At 59.0% G+C, this 20,687-nt stretch overlaps 4 protein-coding genes across 7 annotated transcripts; all 4 read right to left on the bottom strand.

Moving 5' to 3' along the window:
- Positions 1 to 1,540: 1,540 nt before the first annotated feature.
- LOC141967799 (glutamine-rich protein 2-like) lies at positions 1,541 to 5,775 on the bottom strand. Its single transcript, XM_074921943.1, has 7 exons — positions 5,447 to 5,775; positions 5,171 to 5,292; positions 4,215 to 4,280; positions 3,887 to 3,988; positions 3,148 to 3,301; positions 2,609 to 2,942; positions 1,541 to 2,275 (listed from the first exon to the last, which is right to left on the bottom strand). Exons 1-7 carry the CDS (start codon positions 5,552 to 5,554, stop codon positions 2,076 to 2,078), a joined length of 1,086 nt encoding a protein of 361 aa, XP_074778044.1. The 5' UTR covers positions 5,555 to 5,775; the 3' UTR covers positions 1,541 to 2,075.
- On the bottom strand, positions 5,743 to 7,690 carry LOC141968038 (glutamine-rich protein 2-like). The gene is made up of 7 exons (XM_074922372.1): positions 7,444 to 7,690; positions 7,225 to 7,316; positions 6,994 to 7,108; positions 6,622 to 6,825; positions 6,226 to 6,351; positions 5,925 to 5,999; positions 5,743 to 5,751 (listed from the first exon to the last, which is right to left on the bottom strand). Exons 1-7 carry the CDS (start codon positions 7,633 to 7,635, stop codon positions 5,743 to 5,745), a joined length of 813 nt encoding a protein of 270 aa, XP_074778473.1. The 5' UTR covers positions 7,636 to 7,690.
- Positions 7,691 to 9,854: 2,164 nt separating this feature from the next.
- Positions 9,855 to 12,014, bottom strand: LOC141968037 (uncharacterized). Its single transcript, XM_074922371.1, has 3 exons — positions 11,471 to 12,014; positions 10,450 to 10,554; positions 9,855 to 10,079 (listed from the first exon to the last, which is right to left on the bottom strand). Exons 1-3 carry the CDS (start codon positions 11,798 to 11,800, stop codon positions 9,855 to 9,857), a joined length of 660 nt encoding a protein of 219 aa, XP_074778472.1. The 5' UTR covers positions 11,801 to 12,014.
- Positions 12,015 to 15,369: 3,355 nt separating this feature from the next.
- LOC141968001 (phosphoribosyl pyrophosphate synthase-associated protein 1-like) lies at positions 15,370 to 17,777 on the bottom strand. Of its 4 annotated transcripts, XR_012634793.1 has the most exons (4): positions 17,152 to 17,777; positions 16,305 to 16,451; positions 15,729 to 16,063; positions 15,519 to 15,630 (listed from the first exon to the last, which is right to left on the bottom strand). XR_012634793.1 is itself a non-coding variant. In XM_074922314.1 (3 exons), exons 1-3 carry the CDS (start codon positions 17,218 to 17,220, stop codon positions 15,472 to 15,474), a joined length of 375 nt encoding a protein of 124 aa, XP_074778415.1. In that variant the 5' UTR covers positions 17,221 to 17,777; the 3' UTR covers positions 15,370 to 15,471. The 4 variants fall into 4 exon arrangements, 2 of the variants coding, with proteins under 2 accessions (XP_074778415.1, XP_074778416.1); XM_074922314.1 differs by lacking the exon at positions 15,729 to 16,063 and having other exon boundaries at positions 15,370 to 15,630; XM_074922315.1 differs by having other exon boundaries at positions 15,521 to 16,063.
- Between the last annotated feature and the right edge of the window lie 2,910 nt (positions 17,778 to 20,687).

The following is a 20,687-nucleotide window of genomic DNA, read 5'->3' as shown; positions in this document are numbered from 1 at the left end:
ACATGGGTGGGGGCTCGCTGGCCACCAACTCCTTCCCCCCCTCCCCGGGCCCAGGCGCTGCTCAGCCCCAGGCCCCGACCTCCACCCCCCTTCTAACGGCTCCAAACAACACAGCAGCCCCGGGTTTGTGCTGAAGTATCCAAACGGGATTAAAATTGAGTCAGAACACGGCACCTCCCCCATCGCCACACCGCACACACACCAAGCGACTGGGGTAAAAAACCCCAAAAACCAGAAGGGGAATGCAGCAGCTCCGGAGATGGCAGCAAGGGCTGGGGGGGGGCTCAAGGCACAGCAGCAAATCATCCCCCAGGGAAAGGGGAGACCCCCAACACGGCCCAACCTCAGAAGAAAAAAGGAAAAAAAATGCCCCAGCTGGGGCTACTCTCCTGCTCCAGCAGCGCAGGCAGCACCCAAAAAGGGACATGGGGCTGGGTGCTCATGTGGGGGGGTGGGGGGTGTTTATAGGGCACAGCGGGGTCCCAGCAGCAGCGAATGGGACAGTGGGTGGGAGAGGGGCTGAGCTGGGGGACACACAGACACACACACGTGCACGCAGCAAAGGGCTCAGCCCCAGCTGGGCCAAATCCTGCAAATGCGTTTTTAAGCCCATCAGTGCCTGACCCCCCCTCCTGGGGTGCGGGATGGTCCTTTGCTGGCTCTACTCCAGTGCCCACCAGTTTGCTCTGAGTGCTCCCAGTTATCCCACTGGAGGTGGCACTGAGGGAATCCCAGATCCTGATGGAACCACCTGGGCACCCAAAGCAGGTATTCAGCACCTAGTTTTCCCCTGAAAAACCAAACCCACCAGGGGAAACATCCCCGGCCGGGGGGGGGGGCCTCAGGTGCCTGGAGACTGCAGTGGGGTGGGCAGGGATGGGGTCTGCCATTGTTGGGGGGAGGTTTGGGTGCTTCCTCGCCCCAATTTAGGGAGACGTAGGGGAGCAGTTTTTCCACAGGGCAGCCCCCAGCACACACCATGGCGGGGTGAGGGGATGCTCCCCGGGTGCCTGGGTCCCCCCAGGCTGCCTCTGGGGTTCCCCTCAGGGTTTCCCACCCTCCCACTCACCTGAGAGGTGCCACCCGCTTGGTGTCTGTCCCCCCCCCTCCATGTCACTGCGTGTGTGCATGGGGGAGTTGGGGCTGTCCCCGGCACTTGACACTTTGTGCTGGGACAGCCCCGGCTCCCCCATACACGCAGCCACATGTCCCCAGCTGTGACACCCCCAGGTCCCCCCACCATGTTGCTTCCAGGGACTGCAGTTTCCCTGCCCGGTACCTCTCCATTTGTGACATGACTTATGCCAGGTCTCAGCATGCCATGGGCCTTTCTCCCATCTGATGGTGAGGGGTGGCAGAAAGGGGCTGGGGAAAAGTAGCCCCCAGCAATGGGGGTGGCATGAGAGAAAGGAGGGGATGTGTGTCCCCAGGGCTGGGGGCACAGAGGGGTTATGGTGCTTCACTCCGGAGGTGGGAATCATCAGCTGCCCCGAGCCCGGCAGCAGTGGGGTCAGTGCCTTCCTCCTTCCATCAATGGCAGCATTGGAAGAGGGACAAGGGGGTGACAATCCACGAGCAGATAAGGAAACCTGCTCAGTGATGCTCATCGCGCAGGATAAGAATTGCAAACCAGCGGGCTTGGGGTGGGATTGGCTTTTGGCGTGAAGCCCTGTCCTGCTGCCACCCTTCCCACCGCGGTCCCCATCTCCCACTGTGGTCACCGTATCCAACCACAGTCCCCATCTCCCACCACCTTCAGCAGCAACGGAGCGTAATCCTCCTCCTGCTTTAGTGTGGGCTCCCCCAGACCCTTTTGGGGGCCACGAGCTCCCTGCCAGGGGCTATCAGGGCCAGAAAGGGGTTCATGGAGGCCAGGGGGTGTCAGGGGGAGTGTGGCAGCACGGGGCTGGCACAGACGCCGGGATGGGGGCTGGACAGGGGCTGGTTTCAGCTCCTCTGGCCTCCTGTGGCTGCAGGACAAGGGATGCTGCGACCCCTCCTTATGCATGAAGGGAAGATCCCGGCCCAGGGCCACCCCACTCAGGCCACACAGGTGCTTGGCTGCCCATCGCCCTTTATTGCTGCTGGCCAGAGATGCCTGCTCTCCTGCTTGGTGGCGGAGGTGGTGGGGGTTCGGTCGGGGACCCCCAGTCCTGCCTGGCTTCCGAGGTGCTGGATCTGTCCCACAAGGGCCGGAGGGGCGGGAGGAGCCCCCGTGCCTGGGAGAGGTGGCCGTGGGAGGAGGCTGTCCTGGTCTCTGGCGAGGCGGGGGTGCCTGGGGGCGAGGGGTAGGGGTTAGCCCCCCTGCAGCCCCTGGGGCAGGCACCACCCATGCGCACCTGCCCGGCCAGAGACACCCAGAAACAGGGTCCTGGTCCCCACCCTGAAGCAAACAGGCTGTTGTCCCAGAGCGGCCAGGACCACCCTGCCACATCCCCCCACCTTGCTCTGGCTCCAACATGGGGATCTGGTGACCCGTCTCCCAGTCCTCCCCCTCCAGCCTCCTTCCACCCCACCCCAAACCCCCATCCCACCCTGCTTTCCCCCACCCACTGGGACACAGCAGGGTGTCCTCTCCCCCCACCCCGGTGCCCTGGCAGGGCTGTACCTGGCTGGCTGAGCGAGGACACAGCACTCTGGGGCCGGGAGAGCAGGCGGCCGGTGTCCCTGGCGTCCCGCTGCCTCGGGGACAGGTTGGGCTTGGCCCTGGGGAAGTTCGGCAGGAGGGAGCAGAGGGAGCTGGGCTGGGGGGAGCCAGGGGGAACATGTGGGGGGGGAAAACTGGGCACCCTGCCCACTCCACTGCCCCCTTCACCCCCGCTGGATCCTCTCCCTGAGGGTGGCCCAGCCGTACCCTCCTTGCCCACGAGCACAGACAGCTGCCTGCCCCGCCGGCCCCTGTAGACGTGGCCATCCTGGCCCAACAGCTCCATCTCGTCGTGCTGGGAAGGAGAGAGGGGGCTGGCTGAAACACAGCGCCCAAATCAGCATCCCCAGGCAAACCCCCCCCCAGCTCTCCCTGAGGAAAATGAATCACAGATCATTCCCCGCCCCCCCCCCACCCCCCCACCCCCCCCCCCCCGGATGCTCAGCATCACCCTCCCAGCCGCGCTCGCCCCGCCGTATCCCTACCTTCGTCATCCCTACCTTGGTGGGGAGCAGGGTTTGGGGCTGGAGCGGCCGCAGGGCGCCGGGCGGGAGGGGCGGGGGGCACGGGCAGCGCTGCAGCGGGTGGGTGAGGGTGTGCCGGCCCCCGCAGCGCCGTGGCACGCTGGGGTACCCACACTCAGCCGCCAGCTCCCTGTGGGACAGAGCACAGGGATGCTGAGTGCCCAGCACTGTGGCACCCCGTGCGTCACCCTACTACGCCGGGGAGGGGGCCGCGGGTGCTCCCCAGTGGGGTATGTCCCTCCCGGGTCCCCTCCGACTGCTGAAGGAGGCCCACACCCATCCAGCCGTGCTGGATCTGCTCTTTCCCCATGGCCCTGGTAAGCTGGTCATGGCCATGGCAGGTCCCTGCACCCTACGCAAGGGACATCAGGAGGCAGGAGCTGGGCTGTCCCAGCTGCAGTGCTTAATTTCGGCGACTTGTTTCACAGGAGGCAGCTGACTCCCCCCCCCAAGCCTGAAGTCAGGCTGAGACCAGACACAACTCATCACATGTGGCTTCAGCACCACTGAGACACAGACCTGGGCTAGACAGGGCAGCGCCGGAAGGGCTGTAAAACCCCACAGACCTGGGACAAGCACAGCTGACCCCCCTGCAGCACTCCCCTGCCCTGCCCAGGCCCCCCCTGCATCCCTTCACACCCACCCTGGGAAGAGCTCTCCCTCGCCAGGGCAGGGCCAACCTGCACCCCAGGGGCCGGGTGCCCACGTCCCCTACCTGTGGCTGTGCTGTGGTGTTTGCTCCACCTCAGGGACAGCATGGGAGCGCCCGGCAAAGTTGGGGGGCAGCGGTGGCATGTATGGGTTGGCCACGATGTGCCTGGGGAGGGCAGGAGATGTGCGTGAGTGACAGGGGACACACAACCCAGCCCAGCTCGGGGCAGTGCCCCAAAACCCACAGGCTTGTACCCCATTCCCATCCCGCTGCCCTCAGGGAGGGGCTCAGGAGGGCTGCACCCCCCAGGCAGACACCCTAACCCCCGTGCCGGGCACAGCGGGGCACCACCAGCACCCATCTCTCCTCCAAATCGCCGGGCGCTACTCACGGGGCAGGCACCAGCACGCTGAGGGGCCGGTCGCAGGACAAGCAGTGGAAATGGGCCAGCACCTGCCTGGGGGGGGAAGAAAAGGGCTGGGTGAGTTCCTGGGGGGGGATTCAGCCCTGCCTGCACACAGGCAGGCAGCTGGCAGGCAGCAGCAAGGTGCTGGGCACTTTATGGTAATGAGTTATGGTATTTGAGGGTGGAACCGCAGGGGTTTGAGCCTGGTTTACTCACCCCCCCCCACCCCCAACAAGGTCACAACCCACCGGCTGGCTACAAAATCAAGGGGGTACAATGTGGGACAGCGGTTGGTTGTGGGCTCCTGCTTGGGAAAAATCTCCACCTCATCTTAGGCACTGGAGAATCCACTGAGGGGAGCACCCAAAAACCACCATTATGGGAACTACTCCCACGGGCACCCACATGGGAACTGGGGGTGCCGGCAAGGACAAAACGGCGGTGTTGCTGTACCTCTTGCTGGGGTGCAAATGCCGGGCCTGGGGGATGCAGGATTACCACGTTTTTCGGGATGAGTTTTGTCACAGCTGCCCCGAGGACAGGGACACGCTCGCCTTGGCCCTGCGGCCGCCTCCGAAACCTGGCAGCTGCCTGTGGCTGCCCAGGGCGAGCAGGGATGGGAGGTGAAGGGCACAGGCGCCCATAGCTGCCATCCCAACCAGCCCTCACACTGGTTTCATCACTTTGTCGGTGCTAATAACCCCCCTGCACCTTGCCAGGGGGGCAGGTCAAAACGCAGCTCTGTGATACCGCGTGTCACACCCCTGCCCAGGGGGACGAGTCGCCGTCCCTCACCCTTGCTCCAGAAAACCTTTGCACCCACATCCCAGTTGTGGTTCGGGAGGGCTCCATCCTGCAGGTCCCCCTCCTCGTGCCTTCTTTAACTTCAGGAACCTACTACTGGTGGGAGGAGAAGCCACCGCCACCCCCATCACACTCACTTCTTCGTCCCAGCTGCATCGTCAGCCTCCGTCAGCGGCGCCTTCTCCTCGAGCTGCTCCAGGATGCTCCTGCAGTGCTCCTCCAGCTGCTGCCGGAAAGGGCCCAGCTCCAGGCGGTCCAGCTACGGACAGACACACACCCTCAGCCACTGCCCCGGGTGGGACATCGTGTTCCCCATGAAAAGCCAGGAGGGGGGATCCTCAGAGAGATGCTGCCTCAGGCTGCCAAGCCCCGAAGGCGCCAGTTTGGTGCAGCAGGGACGTGCCACCCCTCACCTTGGAGTCCATCTCTTCACTGAGCTGCTGCTGGACCTGGTGCCAGCCCTGCTCCTGCCCCGTCACCCGGCTCAGCATCTCCTGGATCATCTCACGCTGCCGCTCCATGCTTGCCTCAAACTGGGCGAGACTCACTTTGCCGGCCAGGGCGGTTTTGACTGCCTTCTAGCAGCAGGGAAAGGCAGGAGAAAGGTGAGGAAAGGATGGAGGTATGATGGGCAGGGCCAGCTCGTGGCGGGAGGAGAGGGAGAAGTGGCTACATGGCCCCACTCGCCCCATCACACCCGTGGGGTTGGTCACAGTAGCTGAAGGGACCCGGGAGGAGACAGAGGGACCTGGGGAAGGAGCCACAGCCAGTCTGGAAATCCTCCCTCCCTCCCCCAGGCCAGTTCTGCCACCGAGCCCCCAAGAGACAAGGGGTGTTTGCCACCCTGCCCAGCACCCCCTTGGCTGGTGCCAGGACCCCCCATGGCCATACCACGTCAATTCCCAGCACAAGGTCTTCCTTGTCGGCTTTCTCCTTCTCCAGCCTCTCCAGGGACCGGAACAGAGCCTTCCAACACAGAAAAGCATCCCGTGACACCACGGCAGGGTTGGAGCTGCTTCCTGGCCAGCCGAGCAACCCCCACTCCCCCCACCTCACCCAAACTTCCAGGAAAGGTACACTGAACTTCCACAGGGCTGCAAGGTTTGGGGGGGTGCAGACAAATCCCTTGTGGTTCCCAGCCTGGGGTCTGCCTGGAGGATGCTCTGACCCCGGGGGGGTTTCTGTCACCTACCTCGATATCTTTCTGCTTCTGGTGCCGGTCATTCAGGAGGTTCTCGGTGACAGAGCTGAGCTTCTCATAGTCCCCTTGCACCTGCATGATGGTGGCCTGGATGCGCTTCAGCAGCTCCTCGTCCTGCTTCAGGGAGGAAGATGACAAGGTGGTGCCGTGCAAGGGGGGGCTGGCTGCCCCCGTGGGGACAGACCCAGGTTACTCGCCCGGTGACCATGGGCTCAGTGCCAGCAGGACATTTGCATCAAGGCTTTAATTTCCTTCCACGCTGCTCACTTGTATGAGCCAATCTGGGGGGCAGCGAGGGGCTCCCCCACATTACAGTAAGTGAGGCACAACCAGCTGTGGGGGTGCTGGCAACCCCCTCCCAAGCCCCCCATGCCGGTATCTCCCTACCTGGCTCCTCCCTGGCAGCTGCCTCACCACCTTGCCCACCGCCTGCCGCGACATGAAGTCGTCCACCAGGTCCTGGAGCTTCTCGTAGCGCTGGAGGAGCTGCCCCACCTGCTTGCTGAGGTCTGTGCTGCAGACGGGGCACGCTGCCTGCACCTCTGCCTGCTCCTGCCCCGTGCTTGACACGGTCGCCCTCAGCTCACCCAGCTGCAGGAAGGGGAGAAGGAATCAGCTCTGAGATGAGGTGGATGCAGTCAACAAGTCTGGGTGCCGTGGAGGCTTGATGGCCCCAGCCAGCCAGGGGATGTGGCTGGGAACCCCTCCAGAACCACCCCACCGAGCTGCAGCGGTGGGAGCGCTGCCCCCAGACCTCACCTGCTCCTGCGGCTTGTCAGCTGTCTTGGCCACCAACTGCTCCAGCGTGGCCTTGGTCATCTGCTGCTGTTCTTCCAGCTCCTTCAGCTTATACTTTATCTCCTGCAGTGTGGACCTGGTCAGTGAGACAGAGGCACAGGCAGGCTTAGCCTCCACAGGGACACTCAGGGGGTGTCCCTTGTCCCCCCAAGCTCCTCCTGCAGGGTAGGAAACCCTGTCCCATCCTTTTACCCCAGTTGCAGGGTGATCTGGTTGCTGACGTCCCCTTTCCAGGTGGCTCCAGCTACCTCCAGCTTTCCAAGGGCATCTTCCAGCTGCCTGATCTGGGAAAGGCAGTGGTGGATGAGTCAGGGCACAGCTCCTTGTGTTGTCCCAGCCCAGGGGCCCTTCAGCTGCCTCCTCCCTGCCCAACTCCCCCGCTGGCAACCCCGCAGCCCCCCAGGGACTCACCTTCCCTTTCTCGCCCTGCAGGTCGCTGGTCAGGCCCTGAAGCGAGGACACCCGGCCCTGGAGGTCGGCCAGGATGCTGGCGATGCTCTCCTTGTCTAGATGTGGTCCAAGGGGACACGCTGTCAGTGAGGGGGTCTCACCTTTGAGGCCAGGCTCTGAGTACAACGAGCCTCCAGCCCAGGGTGTCCCCATGCCTACCCCCCGCCCCGGCCGTCCCCCCACGGGGTCCCCCCTCCCCCTGAGAAGAGTAGGCGCAGCTTCTCAAGCTCAGCGTGGTCTGACTTGGTGGCTTCCAGCTGGGCCACCTGCTGCTTCAGGGTGGCACAGAGGTGGCTGAGCTGCCCGATCTGGCGGAGAGCCTCCACCGTCTCTGCGTAGCGGTCGGGGACACTGCTGGAGCCCGAGGACCCGCAGGGCACGGGAGGCTCTTGTGAAGGGGACGTGGCCCTGGGATCAGCGTCAAGGGGGATCTCTAGCCCCTGGGATGTGGGCAAGGTCCCCACCGCCGGGTGGCCTGTCCAGGCAAGCTGTGTGGTGGATAAAGCCTTGCCTTCCTCCTTGGGACTTGTATCATCCATCTGTGTCCCCAGAGCATCAAGGATCGCTTCACCAGGGATTTTCTCAGCACCAGAAAGGCTGGAGTCCATGCAGAAGGGGCTTGGCTGAACCCCTGCTCCTCCTCCTTGGGTCCCTGGAGGTGTTGGCTGCACCCCTGGGACGGTGGTTTGGGTGCTGGGGGCCCCTCTCTGCACCCCTGCGGTGGTGGTTTGGGTGCTGGGGATCTCTGGCTGCACCCCTGGGGTGGTGGTTTGGGTGCTGGGGGCCCCTGGCTGCACCCCTGGCGCGGTGGTTTGGGTGCTGGGGGCCCCTGGCTGCACCCCTGGCGCGGTGGTTTGGGTGCTGGGGGCCCCTGGCTGCACCCCTGGCGCGGTGGTTTGGGTGCTGGGGGCCCCTGGCTGCACCCCTGGCGCGGTGGTTTGGGTGCTGGGGGCCCCTGCCTGCACCCCTGGCGCGGTGGTTTGGGTGCTGGGGGCCCCTGCCTGCACCCCTGGCGCGGTGGTTTGGGTGCTGGGGGCCCCTGCCTGCACCCCTGGAGTGGAGATCTGGGTGTCAGGGGCCCCTGACTCTGTCCCCAGTTTGGTCGTCTTGATGCCAGGGGATTCTGTCTGTGTCCCCACGGTGGTGGCACGGGCATCAGAAGTCTTTTTCTCGTCTGAGGAAGTGCCTGCCCCCTTCTCAGTGGCCACTGGTGCTCTCTGTGTCCCCAGGGAGCCAGGCTGTGTCTCTGGAGTCCCCTTGCTTGTCCCTTTGCTGGTCCTGGGTACAGGCTGTGTCCCTGGTCCCTTCAGTCCCAGCACTGAGCTTGCCCCGTGCGGGGTGTCCATGTCTGCAGTGGGAGGCTCGGCGGGGACAGCCTGACCTGCACTGCCATCCTGGGAAGAGGAGGCAAAGGGGAGCAGGTTTATGGGCAGAAGTGCAGCAGCAAGGGCCACCCGCCCTGTCCCCAAACCCCCCAGCTCATGGAGCCAAACTCAAGTACCCCAAAGGCAGAGACTGCCCAGCCCACAGAGACCCCAGAGCACCCACAGCCACCCGGCCCCTCCCCAGCCTCCTTATAGTCTTTTGGCCACATCTGTACCTGCAGAGTCATTTTAGCAGCCGATCCAGAGGATCAGCAAAGCCCCTGCTGATGCCACCTGACACAACAGCAAGGCATTTTCCTCTCCAGCCATGGGATTCTGTACTCCAGAGCTGCTAGACTAGACCCACTTCCCAGTCTAATGGGCTGCATCTTCCTTTCAGGAGCAGCAGCCCCAGGTAGGGTTTGGAAACCATCTCATGGTGGGGTTCACCCCAGAATGTCCCTCCGCTGTCCCCAGCTCCCACCCACCAGCTCCAGAGAGACTATGAGGGCAGGGAGCCATGGTCCTGCCCAACGTTGAGCAAGGACAGGGGGCTGTGCGGCCACTCCAGGGTTTTGGGTACTCGCTTGCCCCACAGAGGGGCTGTTGGGGGCTGTCAGTGGCATAGACGATGAGGAGGTCTCTGTTGGGGCAGCCAAAGAGCTGCCCTGGCTCTGCCAGTGCCAGGTCCTGCCTCCCGGCGGGATGCACAAGGAAGACAAGTGCTGAGTAAACCTCCGCTGAGGGCCCGGGGTGCGCAGCAGCTGGAGGTGCTGGGGGCTGCGGTCCTGCTCAGTCCTGCTCCCACAGCTGGGATGCCCCAGCACTCACCACCGACAGACCTCGACCTTCTCCTTCTCCTCCTCCTTCTCCTACTCCTCCTGCTTTGCTGCCCACCAGGCAATCCTCCAGCACCTCCCAGCGCACCATGTTGCTCACCTCCTCCGGGGCCGGGTAGAGGCTCAGCCTTTCCTTCAGATTTTGCTGGGGAAAAAAGGGATCGGAGGGTCAACCCTGGCCACGTAGCCAGGTGGGGTGGGACCCACAGGAGCACTGACCCCCCCCGGGCCCATGACTTGACACGGAGGGACTGCGTGCACTGGTGCCTCGGGGATGCAGCTGCCTCCATCCTGGAGCAGGATCCGGGTGTGCGTGGGGCCGTACCACGTCACTGTCCAACGCTGTCTGGTCACGGAGGGCCGGCAGCTGGCCGGCAGCATCCTGGAGATTCCCCTGGAGTGGGACAAGGAGAGGGATGGCAGCCCGGACACAGGAGCGGGATTTAAAAGGAGCATCCAGGAATCAACTTGGGCACAGGACAGAGGGATGCCAGGCAGGGCTGTGGCTGTGTTGCATCAGTAGATCTTTATCTCCACTCCTTCTCAGCACCCATGTTTCTTTTTTTACAGCTGTTCAAAAATGTCTTAGCTTCTCTTTGGTTGGTGCATGCAGTCACCTCTTCAGCCTTGGGACACCCTTCTTGCTCTTCCCTCCTGGCACCCTTGACACCCAAGGGCCGCGGGGCAGGGGCAGCAGGGTGACACAGGGGCAGGGAGGGGGGTGAGGGCCCAGCTGCCTCCCGGGGACAGTGGCAGCAGCTCACCATGCCAAGCGTCTCCTGGATCGTCCGGATGTCCTCTTCCGTGCGGGACTGCGCCGCCTTCATCCTGCCGATCTCCTCGAGGAGATCCTGGGAAAGAGCTACGGCCTGAGAGAGGGGGGTGGCAGGGGTGAGTCCTGGGGGCACTGCGGGCAGCACTTACCATTCATCACGCCTTCAGCAGCTCCCCAGAGACCCCCCCACCCCTGCCCAAGGGGCGTCCACTGTACAGCCCGATTCAGCAGGGACAGATCCATCCCCGCCTGTCCACGTCGGCCGATTCAAAGGGCAAAGAGCTGCTGCCACCCTGTCAACCGCAGCCTGGCCTGGGAGGGCACCGGCAATCGCCGCTAACAAAGCGAGGAGTGATCAAGCAGGGGCCTGCCCCGGGGAGGGTGAGCTCACCCGGCCGGGAAACTCTCCCTGCTGCCTTCTTCCTACGTGTCCCAGCCTCAGCAGGATCCAGCCCTGCAGTGCTGAAGGTGGCCATTTCCTTGAACCTGAGCTTATTTCTTCCCACTGGGGATGTGCACGGCTGCAAGTGGCTCAGCACTGTGCAGGATGAGGCCCCTCTCCATCCCCACCAGTGCTGGGTTTAGTGCTTGGGCGAGCCAAGGGGATTTAGGGTGGGAGATGAGGCCCAGGAGATGCTGATGGAGCCTCTCAGCTGCCTGAGGAGCAGAGGCGGTACCCAGCTGTGGGTCAGGAGTAGGGAAGGAAGGGATGGATAGTGGTGGGGCAGGACCTCCACAGGTGCTGAGCTTCTGACTGGTGGAGCTGAGGGCACCGGGTGCTGTATTGGACCAACAACTTGATGGAAACTTGGGGAGAACCCAGAGCAACTGGAGCAGCATTTCAGCCCCAGCACTTTCTCCCCAAAACTCCATCCCTTTCCCACAGTGAAGCTCCACACACCACCTCGAGCTTAGGCTTAAACCAGACCTAAGGGCAGACAATGGTGGTGCAGACCCCAGAGGAGGGTGTGTCTCACGGGGGCACCCAGGGAACTGGGAGTAGCCTCTACCTTGGAGATGCTGCTCTTGTTCTCTTCAATCTTTGTTTTCATCTGTCCCATGTCGGCAGCCGTGGAGGCATCACATGGGGTGCTCACGGTCCCCTGCAGCGGGTCCCTCGAGGGGGTCAGCAGCTCTGTGCCTGGGCCTCTGCCCTGTGCCCCTTCTGCTCTGAGGGGTGCCTCGGGGGGCTGATCGCACCCCAGGGCAGGCAGGTCCTCCAGGCCCAGGTGCCCCAGCACAGCCTGCAGCAGGCTGTACAGCGCCGTGAAGTTGACGGCCCCGACCTCGGGCGTCCCGATGGCGACGTCCAGCAGCTGGGACAGGCTGAGCGGGGCCATGGCTGCTGCCCTGCCCAAAAACACGAAGCCTCACCTAGGGGGGACACACAGCACTCCTTTTGCCTGGAGGGGACCTGGGCAGGTGGGAGGGATGGGCAGCCGGCAGCCGCCCGCCTCCTCCTCACCACAGAAAGTGGCCGAAGCAGCGGGTGACCCGGTGACCCCCCGAGGGCAGGGCTGTCTGGGGGAGAGGGGGGGTGTCTCCTTCCTCGGCCACCCCCAGCCCCATACCCGGCTCTGCCTCACCCCCAGCGCCCCGAACCGCCCGGGCCCCCCGCCCCGCCAACCTCTGCCCCCCGCCAACCTCTGCGCTCTGCCGCCAAGCTGCGCTCCCCTAGCCCCTACCCTCACCCTGAGCCCGCCCCTCCCCTCTTCTTATTGGCCAGCAGCCGCCGCTGCCCACCGCCCATTGGCCGAGCCCGCTGCCCACGTGCCCGTGTTTCCATGGCAGGACACAGCAGCGCCTCCCGTTGCTAGGCGACGCGGCGGCCCCGGCGGCGGGCAGGGCCCAGGCTCCCCGCTGCCTTCTCCGCGGCAATAACCCAAAATGCAAACGATGACGGCTAATTTTGACGCAGCTCCCTGCAGCCCGTGGCTGCGCCATGCACAGAGACCGTCCTGCCCGTCCGGCACCCTGCTCCCCCCGGAAAATCTCCCAGACAAGCCCAGTCCCGGCAAGGAAGCACCTCCGTTTATTTATTGGTTATCAAAAGCATGACAGATTTCACCCTCTCCCTCAGACGCGGGAATGGTGGAAGGCTGCTGCTGATTGCATCGACACCGCCCCTTGCAGCAAAGTAAAGGGCCGTGTTAGCGGGAAAAAAGAAACGCAGCTAAACAGAGGCACCCAGACAGCCCCAGCAAGTGTTCAAACACTGGGAAAAATCTTCGAGCCTGAGGGATCCATCGAAGGACTTACAAAAATAATCAACAAGAATTTCTTTTCCCTTAGAAACCTCCGGCTCAGACCATCACAGGGTCAGAGCACCCCCTTGGCTGAGGCACTCAAAGACCATTTCCAAGAAAGGATGAGGGTGGGCAGGCAGGAAGCGGAACAGACACCTCGTGTTTTTAAATGACACCCGATACCTGTTTTCAGACATTAAAATCAAAGCATCTAGATCTGCTCTGTATTCTTCTTTTTTCAGACTGGGAGGACTAAATTCCAAGAGGGAGTAGAAAGATTAACAGATGGGAACAAGATGCACAGAGGCAAGAAGCAAACCCTCCTCTGAGTGCCCCTCTTACCTCCAAGTCAGCGTCAGACCTGCAGGCTCAGGAGTGCGAAAGCTACACCCAGGGGCTGCTCAAGCTGTCTAGACAGCACTCGGGACTGGCAGGAAAAGATGTAAGACCCCCTAAAAGAGCACAGGCTCCATCAGCACAGCGGCGCAGCAACAGCAAGGGGAGGATCTTGGGGCTGGAGAGAAAATGCTGGTTTGATGCTGATGGGACAGCAGCCTAGGTCTGGGCTGGTCAGGTCGGGCAGATGCTGTGTCCCCAACCCATATCCCGCTGCCACCCTTATGGGCCCAGGGAATACAGGGTACCAGTTTTCCTAAAGCAGTTAAGGATTTTGAGATGCGAACATCTCCTGGCTTCAGTTTAGCCAACTGCTTTTTTGGCTTCTAGTCAGGGTAAGGTTTGAAGCAAAGCCTGAGAATAATTCAGGTTGTGGTCCCAAGCATAACTCTCTGCTCACCAGTGCTGTGGTTTCAGTTTCCACACAAATACAGCCCAGTACAAGCAAGCCTGACTGGGGCAAGAGCACTCAGCAAGCCCTGACCGTGCTTCTGGCCGGTCTGACAAGCAGTTTGAGGGGAGAAAAGAGCGACACTGCTCACAGTGTAAGCCAACGTTAAAAGTGTGAAGAGTATGATCCAGTACTGGCTCCGAACAAGGGGACATGCAGACACCTGCAAGGGCTTCACACACTTCAGCACAGAACTGTGTTCCTCCACCCAGCTGAGGACCCACGCTGTGGTCACAAAGTACAGCTGTGATTTGTTCACAGTGCTTTGAAAACGCAGGAAAACAATCAACAGCATCAAGAGCTCATTCAGCCCCAAGCATCCCTCATGGGATCAGGCTCGGAGGTTTAACCCATGCTGGATACTGGAGATGACCCAAGAGCTCTGGGCTTTTGTGTACCCTCACCAGCTACGAGACAAGGCGCTATGCTGCAGAACCAGCTCCCCCAGGCCGAGGCACGCTTGTGTGCCCAGTGTTCAAGGCTTGTCCTTCTCCCAGAGTCGCTGCCTGCTCCTTGGCACTGCGCACACTTTAGATGCTGGAGTGGAAGAGAAGGATGTAGGCAGAAGTTGAAGGATAAGCAAAAAGAAAACAACTGCCTGCTAGAGACAGCCCGTTAGCAGCAGTGCTCTTTTAAAGCTACTGCCTCCAAGCAGGATTTGTTCCACACATCAGCCGGCTACAAAGTGGCATACATTTTACTGAAGTGTGTTTGTCAGTCTCATCAAGGGGGAAGATCACAGTTTGGGAATTTATCCTTGTTTCATCCTGGAGATGAAAGCTTTCACAAGCACCTTGTGCAACTTTCTCAAGTGCCCCTCCAGCCAAGGATTAGTGTCACTCAAGAAAGGAGCAAGCAGCGAGTCCTGCTTCCCCATGGAAGCTCCAAGTGAGCCTGGTGACAGCAACAGCCCCACGGTACAGACAGAGCAGCTGTTCGGGGGGTACAAGGTTCAGGGCAACCACCAAAACCGAAAAATTCTATGCTTTTTGTTGCAGGTTCAGTGTTAGTGTTTTGGAGAGCACAGCTGCATTAGAGGCAGATATTGTTCCAACTCCCCTTCCCCGTGAGAGTGCCACAATTCATCAGCTCCATGCTACTCCAGAAACTGCGCCTTGTTTTGCAGTGCAGACAAGTTTCAAGTGAGGACTTAAGACTCTCATGTGACTTGCCACTGAAGAACAATAATGATCCAAGGCTCGTAAAATGAAAAGGCCAGCACATTAACTAGCACCCCTTGCCCTGCTGGGAGACACATGTGAGCTTGTTCCCAGAGCCCCGACACAAGGATGTGAGCAGCCCTGCGAATGGGTTGCCCTAAGCTGCCCTGTCTGGATATTCCGCTAACTTAGTTCTGATGAAAGTCCTTGCTATGCTGTGCAGGAGATGAGAGGCCACTCGGTTGGCAAGGAGCTGCTCTGCTGATCAGCCCTGCCAGCAGCGAGCAGTCCTGCCCAGCTGTCTGAATAAAGCACTCCCTTCTGCGCTCTCTCAGGCGAGTCACAGTCAGAAACAGAAACCCAAAGGCTGTCTCCTCTTGCTGCCCACACGCAGCAACGAGCAGTCTCTATTCCCTTCTCATAAGCTGACAGCTACTTCTTTTTGCTTTGCTTTCCACCCCTATAGGGCAAGAGATAACAACTAAAAAAAAAAAAAAAAAGAGGAACTTAAAAATTCAACACCACCTCATTTCTCCATCTCTCTCACGATATAATCCTCCCCACTGCCAGTGGCCTCTTCTGTTCACCTGTAAAGTGCTGGCCAGGTTGATGTTTTCTATTAGATCTCATGGCTCAAGACTGAAAACCTTCACGCTCCTACAAGAATAAACTGTTGTGTTATGCCTATAATTTATGGTATTGCCGTTTCGTGCGTATTTCCTTCTCTTGTGGAAGCCGGGACGGGGGCAGCGCCAGGTCTAGTCATCGACAGTGATGTTGCGAAAGAGATAGGCCATGGACTCGCCATTGTGGATTCGTCGGATGGCTTCAGAGAGAATCAAACTGATATCCACCGTCTTTATCTTGGGGCACTGCAGCTTCTGTACCTCGTGAGGAACTGTGTTGGTCACTACCACCTATGGAGTGACAAAAAGAAAAGATGGTTAGCTGTGCTGCTGATACGCTTGCTCTCACTGAACAGCCACCCTAGATTAACTCCACGAGAGGTGTGTACCTGCTGTTTCCCAGTTCAGGGGGAGAAATCCTTGTACGTTAGGAACAAAAGATGAAAATAAATGGTCTCCCCCACATGACAGTCAATCTGTTGAGGGGCCCGGCGTAACCAGCACTCTACAACAGCCACCTCCACACAGGCTGACGGTGCGTTTAGAGCGCAGGATCTGACATGTTTGTTCCTAAGGGCGAGGTTTGAAATCTTATCCTCTTAAGGCATCCAACAGCTCGTCATCAGCTGGGGGAGAGGGGCAGGTAGAAGGTCTGTGCAGTGAGAAAGCGATCACATGCACTCAGCTGTGGGAAGGGAAGTGTCCAGGCAGGGATGACTAATATCTGTGCATTAAGGAGAAAATATACACAGAGAAGCATGATCTGAACACGTATTAATCACACACGCTTTTTTTTTTTTTTTTCTCAGTGAAGAACCAGCTAACTGAAAGCATCTGATGAAACCAGTCGTTTCAGAGATGAGCTACGTGGCAGGGGAAGAACATCAGTTTGTGGGTTTTGGTGCCTTAAATCAACCCAGTTACCAGAGCCAGCCCTTCCCCAGCAGCCCAGAAAGCAGATGCACCTCATCGATGGAGGATTCCTCTATGAGACGGGGGGCATCTGCTGACAGGAGCCCGTGAGTAGCCATCACAAAAATCTTGTAGGCTCCACGCTCTTTCAGGATCTCTGCAGCAGCTACAAAGCTTTCCACATCATCGATGATGTCATCCTGAGAAGAGACAGAAATAACATCAAAACCAGAAGTTTATTGTGCCTGCAGGGCAGGAGTGGATCCGCAAGGTACTGCAGCTTTGGCCACAAACACAGCCAAAAAGAATATAATCTCTGGCTACTTCAGCTGCTGTTGAGATTCAAGCACAGCCACGTGCACAACTTAAATCTGTGGACACCATTTCCCTAATTTACACACCCTTTTGCTAGTGTGCAGAACAAATATTGTGTCTTGGAAACAAATTAGTCCCTGCACATGCTCACAGGCAAACAGAGCTTATCTTCAGCAAGCGTTTTTGGTTTTTTTTTCCACAGTGATAGTAGCTGCATGTTGATTACTTATACTGCAGCATGGCACAGCATGTAAGAAAAGCTCAGCGAGTACTTTGGTTGGTTGGCGTTTTTTTTAAATACTTCAGGAGATTTCTCTGCATGTCCTGGATTTGTTGAGTATTTGCACACATCTGGTATTTGTAGATTCAAGGGAGCAAGGAGATTTCAGGGCTTAAAGCACTGAAATACAAAGGATTTTCAGTGAAAGCTGAAGTAACCAAAGCCACCAGCAAAACTGGAAAAAACAGTGGTGACAATCCTGTTACCACCCCTACATGAGCAGTCCCTCCTACCCTCTGGGATAAAGCAGCTCAAGGAAAGATGCTGGGAGGAAGCCACCCCCCTCCTCTCCATCACACTCACACCACAACGATGGCAATTCTTCCTCCAACGTCTCCAACCACAGTTATTGGCGGTTTCTCCTTGGCCATCATCACTAAAGAAGAAAAAAAAAAAAGCCCAGGTCAGTTAGCCTTGAGTCAAACCACAACAGCTTCACCACACAAGAGGCCCTTAACTGTGTCTTACTGGTGCACAGATACAGGCACGTGCTTTCCATTATCCTGACACCCACCTAAGTGGGGAACCACTCGTTTAACCATTGTTTTCCTCCTTAAATGAATAGCACTGCTGCATGAAAGATGAAACTCAGTTTCTGTGGGGACCTTGTACTGACCTCAGAGACAGTAAGCAAATCCAAATAGTTCACAGATACCTGTGCAAGGAGAGCTACAAAGCAGCACCTAGTTTATGGGAAACATCAGTGACTTTTTATGCTCCAGAACAGGACTTGGAATTTAAAAAAAGAGGGTATTTCATGGCTGGGAACAACAAAGGGACTTCTCTGAGCAGCACCTCTCAAAGGGCATATGCTTTACCAGGTGCAGTTTTTCACCTGCTGGACTCACTAATTCATCTGAAGGATCTGAGACTCACACTGCAGCTTGCTTGCTTTCTCTCACATCACCAAACACACAAGGCTCTTTCGGAGGGCATAAGCACCTTCATAATACCTGCTCAGGCAAAGAAAGCTTAAGGAAGCTTACAGGAGCAAATTTGCTAATTTTTTAATTTTTTTTTTTTTTTTTTAAAGTGGATTAATGGAAAGAGCAGGAAAAAATCCAGTTCAAACTCAGTTCTACAAGCTCAGGGCAATCAGCAATTTGAAGCAAAAGGATACCTGGATGAGCTGTGCTATCTGACACACAGTGATGTACTGCGAAATAAGGTTCCACTCCCTCCTGACTCTACTTTTGCACTGACACGGTTCATAGAAAAACTACATGTGTAGCAGCCTTTGTCCTTTATCCTGAAAAACTTCCAGCAGCACTATAAAAAGTAACAGAGAGATGAACTAGGATGCACTGAGAGTGTCCAGACATAACAGAGTCTTCAGGCTTGAACCAAACAGCAACCAGCCTCTGATATGGGCCAGGGACTTGCTGTCCATAAGCCAAACCTCTCGCCTGCCAGAGGTGCTGGTTTATACAGGGAATGCAGTACAAAAACTCCAGCATGGAAATGACACAGTGAAGGGCATGCCCGCGTCATGAGGCGATAATCTGCGCTGATCTAACCACTGAAGCAAAGAGGAACATCCAGCATTTTGGAACACTTACCTGGCCTAAGTGGGGGGGGATGACACACGCTGCCGGGGAGGGCACCAGCCCACGAGAGCCTCTGCAAGAGTCACTAGCTGGTCTTTTCTCCCCCCATTTTTTTAAAAAAATATATAACTATAATATATAAATATATCTAATGTATATAAATCCAGAGAGAAGGAGCAGCAGCACGGAGGTGGCTGCTGGGGGGGGGGGGTTCCCTGTGGCTCCCCGTCCCAGCATCCCTGCAGCAGGGCAGGAGAAGGAAGAGGGCGGGGCAGGGGGGGAGGAAATAAAAAAATAAACGGATGGAGGCAGCTGTAGGCACCCCAGATCATGGCCACGGGCACGGAGCCGCTGGTCCCCCCATCCCTGGCTCTGGATTTCCTGGACACTTGTTGCAGCGCCCAGAGCAAACATGCCTCTTCTCTGGCTTCTGAAATTCAGCCCAGCTTCTTACACAGACCCCCCCGGACCGCCCCCCAACCCCATCCTCCCTCCCTTGGCACCCCCAGGGCATAGGGGGATTTATCAAGGTGATGCCCCCACCCTCTCCCTGCAACTGCCATTCATGGCCCTTCCCCAGAGAGGGGGGAGCTGGGGGGAGGATTTTTTAGTTTTCAAATCAATCTTGCTAAAAAAAAAAAAAACAAACCCAAACAAAAAAACAACAAAAAACAGGTTGAAGGTTTTTTATTAATTTAAAAATAATTAAAAACATCACTTTTTTAACACCAGCTGTCCCTGCCTTTTCTCTTTGCTGGGAGAACATCCCTGGGACTGAGAATGGGCTTGAGCACCCCCCCAGGAGGCTGCGCCAAGTCCCACGTGCTGCCCGCACCCTGCCCGCACCCTGCCCGCACCCTGCCCGCACCCTGCCCGCAACGCCACCGCTGCCATCCCCAAAGAGGGGGCGGAGGGAAGGGGAGACCCCGGAGCCATGGGGGGGCCATGTGAGCACAGCAAGGACCCCCATGTCCTGGGCTGCAGCGCAGCCCCCATCCTGCACCCTCACAAAACACTGCGGTTTGCAACCCACCCCCCTCCCCAGCCCCATCACCCAGCCATGTGATGAGCCCCCCAGGCCTCAGCCCTGCAGGGACCCCTGCCATAGGAGGGCTGCCAGGCCTTTAGGCAAACCCTGCTTGGGGGGAGGGAGGTGAGCATGATCTTTTTTCAGTGTCCCCCACGGCCCGAGGACATGGGTGGGGGCTCGCTGGCCACCAACTCCTTCCCCCCCTCCCCGGGCCCAGGCGCTGCTCAGCCCCAGGCCCCGACCTCCACCCCCCTTCTAACGGCTCCAAACAACACAGCAGCCCCGGGTTTGTGCTGAAGTATCCAAACGGGATTAAAATTGAGTCAGAACACGGCACCTCCCCCATCGCCACACCGCACACACACCAAGCGACTGGGGTAAAAAACCCCAAAAACCAGAAGGGGAATGCAGCAGCTCCGGAGATGGCAGCAAGGGCTGGGGGGGGGCTCAAGGCACAGCAGCAAATCATCCCCCAGGGAAAGGGGAGACCCCCAACACGGCCCAACCTCAGAAGAAAAAAGGAAAAAAAATGCCCCAGCTGGGGCTACTCTCCTGCTCCAGCAGCGCAGGCAGCACCCAAAAAGGGACATGGGGCTGGGTGCTCATGTGGGGGGGTGGGGGGTGTTTATAGGGCACAGCGGGGTCCCAGCAGCAGCGAATGGGACAGTGGGTGGGAGAGGGGCTGAGCTGGGGGACACACAGACACACACACGTGCACGCAGCAAAGGGCTCAGCCCCAGCTGGGCCAAATCCTGCAAATGCGTTTTTAAGCCCATCAGTGCCTGACCCCCCCTCCTGGGGTGCGGGATGGTCCTTTGCTGGCTCTACTCCAGTGCCCACCAGTTTGCTCTGAGTGCTCCCAGTTATCCCACTGGAGGTGGCACTGAGGGAATCCCAGATCCTGATGGAACCACCTGGGCACCCAAAGCAGGTATTCAGCACCTAGTTTTCCCCTGAAAAACCAAACCCACCAGGGGAAACATCCCCGGCCGGGGGGGGGGGCCTCAGGTGCCTGGAGACTGCAGTGGGGTGGGCAGGGATGGGGTCTGCCATTGTTGGGGGGAGGTTTGGGTGCTTCCTCGCCCCAATTTAGGGAGACGTAGGGGAGCAGTTTTTCCACAGGGCAGCCCCCAGCACACACCATGGCGGGGTGAGGGGATGCTCCCCGGGTGCCTGGGTCCCCCCAGGCTGCCTCTGGGGTTCCCCTCAGGGTTTCCCACCCTCCCACTCACCTGAGAGGTGCCACCCGCTTGGTGTCTGTCCC

The sequence above is a fragment of the Athene noctua genome, chromosome 18 (genome assembly GCF_965140245.1).
Source record: "Athene noctua chromosome 18, bAthNoc1.hap1.1, whole genome shotgun sequence".
NCBI classification, from domain to species: Eukaryota; Metazoa; Chordata; class Aves; order Strigiformes; family Strigidae; genus Athene; species Athene noctua.
This window is presented reverse-complemented; position numbering and strand designations above follow the sequence as displayed.

Bases quoted from the DNA above. Each gene is read 5' to 3' on its own strand.
- LOC141968037 (XM_074922371.1), bottom strand. From the start codon at position 11,800: ATGGCCCCGCTCAGCCTGTCCCAGCTGCTGGACGTCGCCATCGGGACG. The intron at 10,555-11,470 runs GTAGAGGCTACT...CCCCTCTCTCAG, and splicing joins ACAAGAGCAGCATCTCCAAG to GCCGTAGCTCTTTCCCAGGA. The intron at 10,080-10,449 runs GTGAGCTGCTGC...GTCCCACTCCAG, and splicing joins TCCAGGAGACGCTTGGCATG to GGGAATCTCCAGGATGCTGC.
- LOC141968001 (XM_074922314.1), bottom strand. From the start codon at position 17,220: ATGATGGCCAAGGAGAAACCGCCAATAACTGTGGTTGGAGACGTTGGA. The intron at 16,452-17,151 runs GTGTGAGTGTGA...GTCTCTTCTCAG, and splicing joins GAAGAATTGCCATCGTTGTG to GATGACATCATCGATGATGT. The intron at 15,631-16,304 runs GTGCATCTGCTT...GTCACTCCATAG, and splicing joins AGGAATCCTCCATCGATGAG to GTGGTAGTGACCAACACAGT.
- LOC141968038 (XM_074922372.1), bottom strand. From the start codon at position 7,635: ATGGGGACACCCTGGGCTGGAGGCTCGTTGTACTCAGAGCCTGGCCTC. The intron at 7,317-7,443 runs GTGAGTCCCTGG...TGCCTTTCCCAG, and splicing joins TGCAGGGCGAGAAAGGGAAG to ATCAGGCAGCTGGAAGATGC. The intron at 6,000-6,225 runs GTAGGTGACAGA...CTGTGTTGGAAG, and splicing joins AGAAGCAGAAAGATATCGAG to GCTCTGTTCCGGTCCCTGGA.
- LOC141967799 (XM_074921943.1), bottom strand. From the start codon at position 5,554: ATGGAGCGGCAGCGTGAGATGATCCAGGAGATGCTGAGCCGGGTGACG. The intron at 3,302-3,886 runs GTAGGGGACGTG...TCTGTCCCACAG, and splicing joins ACACCACAGCACAGCCACAG to GGAGCTGGCGGCTGAGTGTG. The intron at 2,943-3,147 runs GTAGGGATGACG...TCTCCTTCCCAG, and splicing joins AAACCCTGCTCCCCACCAAG to CACGACGAGATGGAGCTGTT.